Raw genomic sequence first — 12,501 nt, forward strand, 5'->3', positions numbered from 1 at the left:
TTTGTTTCATTTTTTTAAAATTTCCATCTTAATTTTATCATTGACTAGAAGGTCACTCAGAAGTCAGTCATTTAATTTTGATGTGTATGGATAGTTTTGAAAATTCTGTGTGATATTGATTTCTAGTTATATTTCACCATCTTCTGAGAAGATACTTGATATTATTTCTAAATGTTAAAATTTTTTTGAGGCTTGCTTTGTGGCTGTAGCTTAGCATATGGTCTATTTTGGAGAATGTTCCATGCACAGATGAGAAGAACATATATTCTGAGGTTGTTGGGCAGAATGTTCTTTAAATGTCTGTTAGGTCCATTTGTTCTAGAATTCAATTTAAGTATAACGTTCCTTTGTTTATATTTTTGTCCAGGCAATCTGTCTAGTACAGTCATTGGTGGTATGGAGGTTGCTCACCCTCATTATATTGCTGTTTATCTTTCTACTTAGCTCTAGTAGTATTTGCTTTATGAATCTGGGTGCTGAATTTTTAAGTACATACATATTTAGTATATCTTCTTGATTTCTTTATTATTATAGAATAAACTTCATCTTTTTTTCTTTTGTTGATTTTAAGTCTTTCTTGTAAATAAATATAACTATACCAAACTCTTTTCTTTTCTGTTTGTACAAAATATCTGTTTCTGTACTTTACCATGAATTTGTATAAGTTTCTCTCATTTAGGTGGATTTTTTGTAAGCAGTATGTGGTTGGTTTCTGTTTTCTAAACTTGGTCCACAAATCTATATCTTTTAAGTGGAATATTTAATCTATATATGGTGAAAGTTAACATTGACATGTGAGGTTTTGTTCTTGTAATTATGTTAGTTGTTACCTAGCTGGTTTGCAGTCTCAACTGTGTAATTCTTTTCAATAAGACCTATGAGTTTTTTACTTTTGCATGTCTTTATGATGATAAGTACTGACCGTCTGTTTCTATGTTCAGAACTCCCTGGATCATTACTTGTGGGACGAATTATTAAAGTGGATTTATAGTGGTGATGAATTCCCTTAGTATTAGCTTGTCTTGGACATATTTTATGTATTCTTCATTTGTGAAGCTTTATTTAGCAAAATACAAAATACATGTCTAACAAACATTTTCTTTTCCAAGAAATATAAAAGAATCTTCCTTTAGGAACTCCAAAAGTAGGACACCAAATTCTTCTGGCTTGTGAAGTTTCTGCTGAGAAGTCCACTGTTGGTCTTATGAGATTTCCTTTATAGTTGATGTGATGCTTTTCTCTTGTTGATTTTATAATTTTTTTCCCATTCGCATTGACTTCAGATAGTCTGATGACTGTGTTTGAAGTTCGTCTTGCAATGCATCTTCCTGGCATTATCTGAGTCTCTTGTATAGAGATGTCAATATCTCTAGCAAGAGGAGATAAATTTTCCTCAGATAGGTTTTCCAAACTTTTAACTTTTTTCTTCTCCCTCAGGAATATCTATAACTCTTAAGTTTTCTCACTTTTCAGAATGCCATTTTTCCAACTCATGACCTCAGGTGATCCACCCTCCTCGGCCTCCCAAAGTGCTGGGATTACAGGCGTGAGCCACTGCACCCGACTAAGAATGCAATTTTTCTCAAAACCTTTGCTCATTTTAAAAATTATTTGTTCTTAATTTTTGTCTGACTGGGTTAATTTGAAAGACCTGTCTTCAAGCTCTTAGAGCAAGTTTTCCTGCTTTGTATAATGTTATTAAATCTTTCAACTATATTTTGTAATTCTTCAATGAATTTTTTATTTCCCTAAGTTCTTTTTTTAAAAAAATATTTTTAATACTTTTTTATTCATATATGAGTTTTTTCCCCTAATTTCTTTGTGTTGCTTTTCATCTTTCTCTTGGACTCCACTGAGCTACTTTAAAATAAATATTTTAAATTATTTGTCTGGTATTTCAAACATTTTATTTTGGTTAGGAGTCATTACAGAAGAGTTAGTGTGATCCTTTAGGGGTGTTGTGATACTCTGTTTTATCATACTTCCTGAAATGTTTCAGTGTTTTCTTCTCATTCCAGTGGACTATCTCTTTTTCTTATTTTTGAGTGTAGTTTTCCATAGACAGGATTTCTTTCCCTTTGAGGGCGTGATTATGATGTATGTTGTTTAGGGTTCTTTGGTTTATGCTCTGGGTTCATTCAGAGCCGTTAGGCTCTGTATGAGTTCTTTGGTTAGAGATAACTTTGGTATGATGGCTTTCTTAATTGCTGGTTGTGGTAGTTATTTACTGGATATATGACAAGGCTTACTGCCTCCTGAAGGGCTGGTATAGAGGACTTGACAGAAAACTAACCTTGTTCTCCAGCATCATGCCCTGGTGTCTGCAGATTTTGCATTGGGCTGTGTAGTTCAACATCCAGGACAGTATGTGGTGCACACAGGTAAGAGCCAGCTGCAGCAGAAGCAGAAGAGTGTATGCTTGTCATTTTTTATGGGAGAAACTCTCTGTTGCCCCAGGCAATGGACTGATCCATGAAATGTACAGTGGTCTGAGGAACTGGGGACAAAGCTGGGTGGATCTGAACCACTAAGCTCACCCTTGGATACTGCAAGGATGAGCACAAGCACCAGCCCTCCCAGGGGTGTCAGGAGAAGACCCTGGTGAGATGCCCCTAGGTGTCTGCAGTGTGGGAGGCAGCTGCCCCAATTCCACGGCCTGGGCAGGCAGGGCCTGATCCACTTATCTGTCACAGTCCCAGTGGCGAGTACACTCAGATTGGACAGGCACCACCTTCTATCTCCAGGTTGCAATAGAAATGACAGCTATGAAAGGCATTTGCCCTGCAGTTCCCCATCAAAATATCTTCTATGTGGAACCACCTCCTTCAGCCCAAAACACACAGCATTTCAGCTCTCCTGCTCTCTCCTGCAGGAACACTGCTGCTATGTGTAAAGAGGGGGAGGAGCCTTGTCCTTCTTGCAAGCCTGGTTTCATTGGGCACATCACCAGTGGAGATGCAGCCACCCTTAATACTTCTAGAATGTCTGTCCTCTGGTGTGTCTGCATCAGTTTCCTTTGTGAGTGACCACAGCTATGTCCACTGGATTGGGAGCAGAGGAGCTGTCCCCCCTTGACATCCATGCACAAGCAGGGGGGCCACCTGGCTCCTGGTATTTATCTATTCTCCTCCATTGCAGAGCCAAGCACAGCGCCTATGTGTCTGCTGGAAGTGGTGTGTCACTTTCAGCCCATAAGCAGGTTGCTCTTGCACACAGGAAAGTGAATGCTACAGTCTTCTTTGTCACAAGGGGTGTCCCTTTGTTGCACTGCATTCTCCCTTCCTTTCCATTAGGAACAGCACTCTCTGATGGTTAAACTACTGGGAATGCTGTAGCTCCCCTGGGTCCAGCCAGCTATATATGACTGCCACATCCAAGCAGGTGCCAGGGAATGTCTGTGCAGCTCTGGGGTTATGGAGACACAGGGCTGAGGTTCCCGGGTAGGATACAGTCCCCATGTGAGTGCACTGCAAGCATGAAACTTACCACTGTAGCTCAGGTCCAAGGAGAAGGCAAATGACTCTGTTCAAGCTAGTAGTTTGGTGTACTGCCCTCAAGAAGTTCTGAAATCTCCACTCACACCAGTGTGTGTTGACGAGGGCAGAGGAGCTCTCTCACAGCTTGGATGCACATTCTGAGCTGCAGGGAGCCCAAAAGACTCCTACCAATACTTTCTATGAAGTCCCACAGGATCAACCTTTGCCAGGCTCTTGCTTCTATTTTTTTCTTTGCTTTGGCTTCTTAACACGATTTTTCTTCTATGCTCCAGCACCCTGTCTTTGATATTTTTCAAGTTATGATCATTTACCTGTAACTTTGGTTCTTCTCTCTGAGGAGAACTCGTGTCCAAACTCCTTAGTCAGCCATCTTGTTTTCAAAAGCCCTAATTCTGGTTTATGTATGCAACTTTAAAACTGTAGTCTCAGTCTTTTTTAATATGAGAGAGCAATTTCATACTTTCAGTAAAAACATATAACATTAAATTTCATAAATGTCAGTGATTAGAACTAGATTCATCATAAATAAGTTGAATTTACAAATTAATTTTTAGAACAGGTACATTTTAATACTATAACATTTCTCATAAAGTTCCATTTCAATTTAGACAGCATATAAAACATAATATGTAGCATTCTTTTCAGTGAAAAGGATTTGTCTGATGCCCCTCTGTATGCATGACCCAACATCAACCTCACTCTATTGTGGCCCATGTAATCTTTACTTTGGCAATGATTCATTATATTATTATGAAATTATTTTATCTTTTTAAAGAACGAGAATGCAGCCTTCCTAAAATACATGGACAATTAGTTCCTGACCCCAAGAATGACCAGTTTAAAGTTGGAGAGGTGGTGAAATTCTCCTGCAAACCAGGATTTACCAGAGTTGGACCTAATTCAGTTCAGTGCTACCACTTTGGATTGTCCCCTCAACTCCCAATATGTAAAGGTGAATGTTTATCTTACAATTGCTGAAACAAGAATGAAACCTTGAATAGTTCTAATTCTTAATTTTGTTTGGGCTTCTGTCATCTGTAATCTAATGAATTAAGTCAAAGATTTGCCTGTATAGGATATGGATTGGAACTGAATACTGGAGGTTCAGTTACTTAAGTTAATCTCCATTGTTTCTTGAACGGTGTACTGGAAGTATTCCTAGACACATAGGTGTTGTCTGTCTTAGTCTATTTTATGTTTATGTTTCTATAAAGGAATAACTGAGGGTGGATGATTTATAAAAATGTTTTATTTGGCTCACTATTCTCATGGCTATAAAATTCAAGATTGGGCATCTGCGTTCAGTGAGAGCCACAGACTGCGGGTAGAAGGGGAAGAGGAGCCAGTGTGTGCAGAGAGCACATGATGAGAGAGGAAGCAAGAGAGAACAGGGAGGTGACAGACTCTTTTTAAGAACCAACTCTTGCAGGAACTAATAGAGTGAGAACTATCCCTGAGTGGGGTCATTCATCTATTCATGACAGATCCATACCTGTGACCCAAACATCTCCCATTAGGCCCCACCTGAAACACTGGGGATGAAGTTTCACCACGGTGTTGGAGGGGACAAACATCTAAACCATAGCAGTGGCTGACAATGCAGGGAATTCTTTGTAATTTTCATTTTGCCTGTAATGTCATCATCCACATTGAACATTTTGTGTAGTGTGGGCTGTAACTTAAGTTTCATTGAGTGTGTCTAAACAGTATTTAAGCAGCTTATATTAAATTCAATTACTTGTATTGATTAGTCCAATTTAAAATACCATATTCAAATGCTTGCCTCAGTTATGATACTTTTGCAAAATGTTACAATAAAATGTTTCCATGAAATGTAAAAATTAACATGATTTTCATAACCCCATTTGCTAATTGGTTTTCCTGCATCTTTAAAGTATCTAGAAGACTCAGCGTACTTTAACATTTTAATATGACTTCAATATGACAATTTAGTTAATGTAATACAGTATGAACACCATTCTTGATTGTTTTAGGATGCTATAATAAGTTATATAATGAAGAATATATAAACAAAAGAAGAAAGTATCTCCATTTTACTGGATTTTTATATTGTAAAACAGACAAGTGAACCATTACTTACATAGTATTTCTACTATAGAGCAAGTACAATCATGTGGTCCACCTCCTGAACTTCTCAATGGGGATGTTAAGGAAACAAAGAAAGAAGAATATGCACACAGCGAAGTGGTGGAATATTACTGCAATCCCAGATTTCTAATGAAGGGGCCTAATAAAGTTCAATGTGTTGATGGAGAGTGGACAGCTTTGCCAATGTGTATTGGTAATGTATAAAATATTAATATATAAACTTGTCAAAACTTTGGTATTTTGTATGTAAAACAAATAAATTATGTTTTCACAAAAAAACACCTTTTTTGTAAAATTTAAATAGAGGAGGAGAGTACCTGTGGAGATATACCTGAACTTGAACATGGCTATGCCCAGCCTTCTTCTCCTCCCTATTACTATGGAGATTCAGTGGAGTTAAGTTGCTCGGAAACATTTACAATGATCGGGCATGGATCAATTACATGTATTAATGGAGTATGGACCCAACTTCCTCAGTGTGTGGGTAAGAATACACTTCTTAAATCAACATTTAATAAAGTTTAATATTTTTATTGTAGAAACAAAATTTACAACTCTATTTTTGAAATTTATAGATATACCTCAACATGTCCAGGCTTCAATACAATGAAACCAATGTTTTGCATATTGTTTATAATTCACTATGTGTCTAGAGAGAAAAAATAAAGCTAGAAATATAATTTTATGAATCTTTCTGCCTCTGATATCAATATTGTGTATCTTTAAAAGTGTGAAGCAACGTTTTACTTATAAAATTGTCATGTGAGGCCAGGGTGGTGACTCACGCTTATAATTCCAATGCTTTGGGAGGCCAAGGCAGGAGAACTGCTTGAGGTCAGCAGCTTGAGACTAGTGTGGGCAATATAGCAAGACCTCATCCCTATAAAAAATTTTTTTCAATTAGTTATGTTGGTGGTGCACGCCTGTAATCCACCTACTAGAGAGGTTGAGAAGCAAGGATTGCTTAAGGCCAGGAGCTTGAGATTGCAGTGAGTTTTATTGTGCATTCCAAACTGGGCAACAGTGTAAAACTCTTCCTTTAAAAAATAAAAAATTTAAAAAATTGTCATATAATTACATATGAGTACTAATCACCAAGAAAATATAACTGTTTTATATAAATACTGTTGTTATTATATGGTACTCCTTTCAGGTACTGAAAAGCAAAGAAACAAAGTTGACAAAATATCTGCTTACTAGTCTCCCACAGGAATATTCTCTCTCTTAAAGCTTGCAAAAGTGATAATTTTTCAGTTTGTTCCATATCAGCCAAAGTAAATTAATGTGCTGCAGGGTTTGTGGGCCACAGGCCTTCTATGTCAGTAGTATAACTGAGTGACATGAAGTAGTCATGTCACTTACAGTGTGACTAGAGATTTACAAGTCTTTAAATCACCTTGTCTCTTTGATGACTAACTGGAAGATCTTGGGGACTCTCATTTACATTTCTCTAAAACTGAGTTATTTCCTAGTGTTTTCCTGGGTCCTGCATTCTAAGAGTCCTAAATGTCCAATCCTACTTATTCATCCAATGAAATATCCAATAATATTTTGCATTTCCCAACGCACAAAATATCTTATGATAGATATTCTCTCTGACATCTCAGCGACAGAATACAGGGCTTACATTTTTACATATAGCATTTTGGTGCAATGTGATCAGGAGTAACTTGATTAGTGAAATTTATAATGATATGTCATAATTTTACTATGTGAATACTATTAACTTTATAGCTATTTTTATGTAATAATTTGTTTCATTCTTAGAATTTTAATACAAGTATTTTCATTGTATAGCAACAGATCAACTGAAGAAGTGCAAAACATCAAAGTTAATTATAATTGAGGGAAATTTAACCATAAAGAAAAACTTTGATCATAATTCTAACATAACGTACAGATGTAGAGGAAAAGAAGAACAAAAGCACTCAGTCTGCATAAATGGAAGGTGGGATCCGGAAGTGACCTGCTCAAGTAAGCTCTTATTTTGTTTTAAAAAATGTATTCCATTTTTCATTTGGAAAAGTGATATGTATATTTGTATTTTTTAAAAGTTTAGCTATTTATTATTACAAATGCTCCTGAACCAGGAAGGTAATTTAAAAACTAATGAAAACAGTTTCTTTCTTTCTTTTTTTTTTTTTTTAAGAAACTTTTATTTAAGGTTGAAGGTTACACGTACAGGTTTGTTATATAGGTAAACTGCATGTCACGGGGGTTTGGTGTACAGATTATTTGATCACCCAAATAATAAGCATAATACCCAATAGGTATGAATTGTTTATTGAATTCTTACTGTGTGCTAGGACCAGTGCTGTGCTGAAGATGACTTGGACAGTCTCATGAGAGCTTAATTGTTTAATTTGCAGAAATTTTGCATGATGTTAAACATAGCCATTATTAAAATTCAATTATATTATCTTATACTTAAAAACAAAGGCAATAAATTAATACAAGCTGTGCCATGTGAATTAGTTACTTTTAGTATAAAAAACACAGACGTAAATTCAATGGTTTTTAAAATTAATATCCAGGCACTACATGTCATCATTACTGTTGGGGGACCAGTGCTTCTAATTCCTTTTCTTGTCAACAAATGTTCCTGTGCCTATACCTCTGTCTATGACAGTAACTACTATGTATCTGCATATATATATGTATGTATTACATAGCTATATCTATTTCTATCCATTTTTTTAATCTGTCTGTCTACCTATTCATCTATGTATCCATCTGTTCATCCATTTCCCCAATCATCTATTTATCTATTAATTTATTCTTTATCTTGAAAAGTTAGTCATATTGACACATAGAGTTTCACTTAAATAGTGTAGGGTTTATTCCAGTCTTCCCATGTTTTATATCTGTATTTTGCTCTCCAATCGTGGGGTTCCTTGCCTCACTGGCCTCAATATTTTTACCAATGTCTGCCAGTCTAGAATATATGAACGCATTAACAACTAATACAAAAACTAATCTACTAACAACAGTTCAATATATTTAGAGTCCTAAAAAGCAAATAACATACATGCAGTGAAGTGTACATGGTCTACAGTTTTCTCTTGAGTTTTATAGTGTTAGCACTTCCGTTTAGGTTTATTGGAATGATCATATGGTTATTGCTCTTTCTGTTAATGTGATGCATCACCTTTACTGATTTGCCTATGTTGAACCACCGTTACATTCTTTTTATTAAACCCACTTGATCATAGTGAATAATCTTTTTAATGAGCTGTAGGATTTGTTTTGCTAGTATAATGTTGAGGCTTTTTTGTACCTGTGTTCATCAGTGTAGTTTTCCTTTTGTGTTGTGTCCTCGTCTGGTTTTGGTTTCAGAGTAATGCTGGGCCACTAGTATGAGTTAGAAAAATGATCTCCTCTTCAAATTTTTGGAGTCATTTTAGAAGAATTGGTATTAGTTCTTTTAAAATGTTTGGCAGAACTCAGCAATGAAGCCATCAGGTCTTGAATATTTTTTGATTGGAGACATTTTATTACTGACTTAATCTATTCCCTCATGATTAGTCTGTTCTGATTTTCTATTTCCTTTGCGTTAATCTTAGTAGGCTGTGTATGTCTAGGAATTTGTCCATTTCTTCTAGGTTATCCAATTTGTTGGCATTTAATTGCTAATAATGGTCTCATTATTCTTTATATTTTTGTGATATTCATTGTAATGTCTCCTTTTTTTTTTTTAAATCTCCGATTGTGTTCCTTTAAGTCATACCTCTCTTTTTTAGTTTTTCTAGTTAATGCTTTGTCAATTTTGATTCTTTTTAAAAAATCCAATTCTTTCATTGATATTTTGTAGGTTTGGGGATCTATTTTGCTTACTTTTGCTCTGATCTTTATGTTTTCTATCCTTCTATTAATTTTGGGATTAATTTTTTCATATTTTTCTGCTTCTTTGAGGTGCAGTAGCAGATTGTTTGAGTTCTTTCTACGTTCATGATGTAGGCATTTATTCCTATAAACGTCCATCTTAGAACTACTTTTGCTGCATTTTATAAGTTTTGTTATGTTTTGTTTCCATTTTACTTTTTCTCAAGATATTTTTAAATTTCTTTAAATTTTTTGACCCCATTGTTGTTTCAGAGCACATTGTTTAATTTTTCACCTAATTTAAAACTTTCCATAATGCCTCTTATTGACTTCTCCTTTTATAATACCATTGTTGTCAGAAAAGATACTTGATATTATTTCAGTGTTCTTGAATCTGATGACTTGTTTTATGACCTAACATTTGATATAATCTGAAGAATGTTCGTGTGCATTTGAGAAGAATATGTTTTGTTGTTGTAATGTAGAATGTTCTTTGTATGTCTGTTCAATCTATGTGGTATAAATTATTGTTCAAGTTTAATGTTTCCTTATTGATATTCTGTGTGGATGATCTGTCTAAATGTTGAAAGTAAGGTATTGATATCCCCTACTATTACTGTGTTGCATTCCACATCTCCATTCAGGTCTCTAAATGTTTACTTATATATTTAGTTGCTCTGATGTTGAGTGCATATATAAGTTTACAACAGTTGCATTATCTTGACAAATTGACCCCGTTATCATGATGTAATAACCTTCTTTGTTCCTTTATACAATTTTTTCCTTTAAGTCTATTTCTTCTGAAATAAGTATAACTACCTCTGTTCTCTCTTGGTTTTTATTTTTATAGATTTTTTTCTATTCCTTCACTGCAATCTATGAATGTACAATACAGTGAAATAAGACAATTGTAAGCAGTTTATAATTGGGTATTAATTTTTAATTTATTTGGTCATTCTATGCCTTTTGATTGTAGAATACATTCCATTTTTATTTAAAGTAATTTTTGATAGGTAAGGATTTACTAGTGGCAATTTGTTAATTGTGTTTTGGTTGTTATTTTTTTAAATTCTTTGTTTCTATCTCTCTTGCTTGCTTTATTCATGCCTTGATATCTTTCTGTAGTCGTATGCTTTGGATTTTTTCTTTTAATCTTTTGTGTATCTATTAGAGGTTTTGCTTTGTGGTTATCCTTAGGCTTATATAACATATCTTTTAAAAGTCTATTTTAAGTTGATAGCAACTGAATTCTGATTACATATAAAATCTCTAAATGTTACTCTGCTCCTCCCACGTTTTATATCTTTGATGACATACTTTACATCTTTCTATAATTCGTATCTCTTAACAAAGCGTTGTGCCTTCAGTTGTTCTTAGTAGTGCTGCCTTTTAACTTTATGCTAGCTGTAATTCCCCAACACCATTACAGTATTAAAGTGTTTGGATTTCATATCATACTTACTTTTACTAGTAATTTTTATACTTTAACATCTTCGTGTTACTATTTAGCATTATCTTCTTTCACCTTCAAGAACTCCCTTTAGCATTTCTTGTAAGGCAAAATAGTGTCCTTATACTCGCTTAGCTTTTTTTAATCACAGAAAGACTTTATCACTCCTTTGTTTTTAAGACAGAATTGTAGAATCTGGAATTATTGGTTGGCAGTAATTTTCTTTCAAAATTTTGGGTATATCATTCTACTTCCTTATGTCCTGCAGGGTTTCTGTTGAATAATCCACTGACAGTCTTGTGGAAATTCCATTTTATGTGACCATTCACTTTTTATTTGCTGCTTTCAACACTTCATCTATAACTTTTGATAATTTGATTGTGTTATATCTCTAAGTGAGTATCTTTTATTAAACTTATTTGATTTCCTTTGTGATTTCTGGAAGTTGTTTTCCATGTCTTCCCCACTTGTTGGAAGTTTTCTATTATTATTTCTTTGAATATGTTTTCTATTTCATTCTATCTCATTCTTTTTTTTTTTTTTTTTGGAAAGAAAGAAAAAAAGAATGAAGAAGAGAAAGAAAAAGGAAGAGAAAGAGAGAGAGAGAATGGGAGTATTGCTTTCTTGCCCAGGCTAGAATGCAATTTAGTAATGGGTATTGAAAACCTCTTTTATACCAATAATTATACTTAATGATGTAATTTTTCTCTCATACTTAATGATGTAGTCTCATTCTATTTTTTACATGCTGATAACGCATATGTTATTTCACATGATGGCATCCCATCTGGATCTTGAGCTAGCTTCACATTTATTTATTTAGCTTCTCATATTAGGTGATTTTCAGTAATTTGCCTTCAAGTTCACTAATTCTTTCTTCTACTTTATCTGGTCTGCTGATGAATACCTCTTTAAAATTTTTCATTTCAGTTATAGTATTCTAAAATTTGCGACTTTTGTTTGGTACTTTTAAAATACTTTCAACCTCTTTGTTGAATTAGTCAATTTGTTGTTGCATTGCTCTCTTGACCTCAGTGAGTATCTTTATGACCATATTTTGAATTCCCTCTTGAGTAAATCCACTTCCCTCAAGTCAGTTTCTGGAGACTCATCATGTTCTTTTGTTTGGAATATATTCTCGTTTCTTTTTCTTTTTTTTTTCCTTTAACTCACTGTGCTTCTGTGCAATGGATAAAACAATGGCCTTTCTCAGTCTTATCAGACTGGCATCTTATAGTAGAAAGATCTCACTAATTTTTCCAGCCAAAAATTTGCATATGCCTCTCAAGTCTTTGTGCACACTGCTGTCTCTTATTTTTGGTGGCCCTTTGGAGGTCAGAATGTGTCACATCTTGTCAGTACCTGGCACAAATAAGGTAGGAGTCAGGTTCTCTACATGTAGCTGAAAATTTTGAGGCATTGGCTGTGTATTTCACTTCTTTCTGCATTCATAGTGAAAGTAAATGTGGGAGCTTATCTCACAGTCTCTCTGTATTCCACCAGGTAAGGACCCTGTGGCTAATGCCTGTACTAATATTCAGGCTGCACACTCTTATCCTGAAGAGGTAGCTGCTGAAAATGAGTTCATTGTATTACCACCTTTTTATATTATGTGATGTAGGG

The 12,501-nt window shown here is 34.7% G+C and overlaps 1 protein-coding gene across 2 annotated transcripts in view; it reads left to right on the forward strand.

Annotated features, from left to right (window-relative positions):
- CFH (complement factor H) overlaps window positions 1-12,501 on the forward strand; it is a 115,063-nt gene that overhangs the window by 77,066 nt on the left and 25,496 nt on the right. The window contains exons 12-15 of one of the 2 annotated variants that reach the window (XM_064370894.1): window positions 4,273-4,449; window positions 5,617-5,799; window positions 5,911-6,090; window positions 7,404-7,580. The exons of the other annotated variant lie outside the window; for it this stretch is intronic. Of the exons in view, the coding sequence (XP_064226964.1) occupies window positions 4,273-4,449; window positions 5,617-5,799; window positions 5,911-6,090; window positions 7,404-7,580 (717 nt within the window). The remainder of the gene's footprint in view (window positions 1-4,272; window positions 4,450-5,616; window positions 5,800-5,910; window positions 6,091-7,403; window positions 7,581-12,501) is intronic. 2 annotated transcript variants of the gene reach the window in all.

Source organism: Aotus nancymaae, unplaced genomic scaffold, assembly GCF_030222135.1.
Source record: "Aotus nancymaae isolate 86718 unplaced genomic scaffold, 86718_ANA_hifiasm-v0.15.2.pri h1tg000108l, whole genome shotgun sequence".
Classification (NCBI taxonomy): Eukaryota; Metazoa; Chordata; class Mammalia; order Primates; family Aotidae; genus Aotus; species Aotus nancymaae.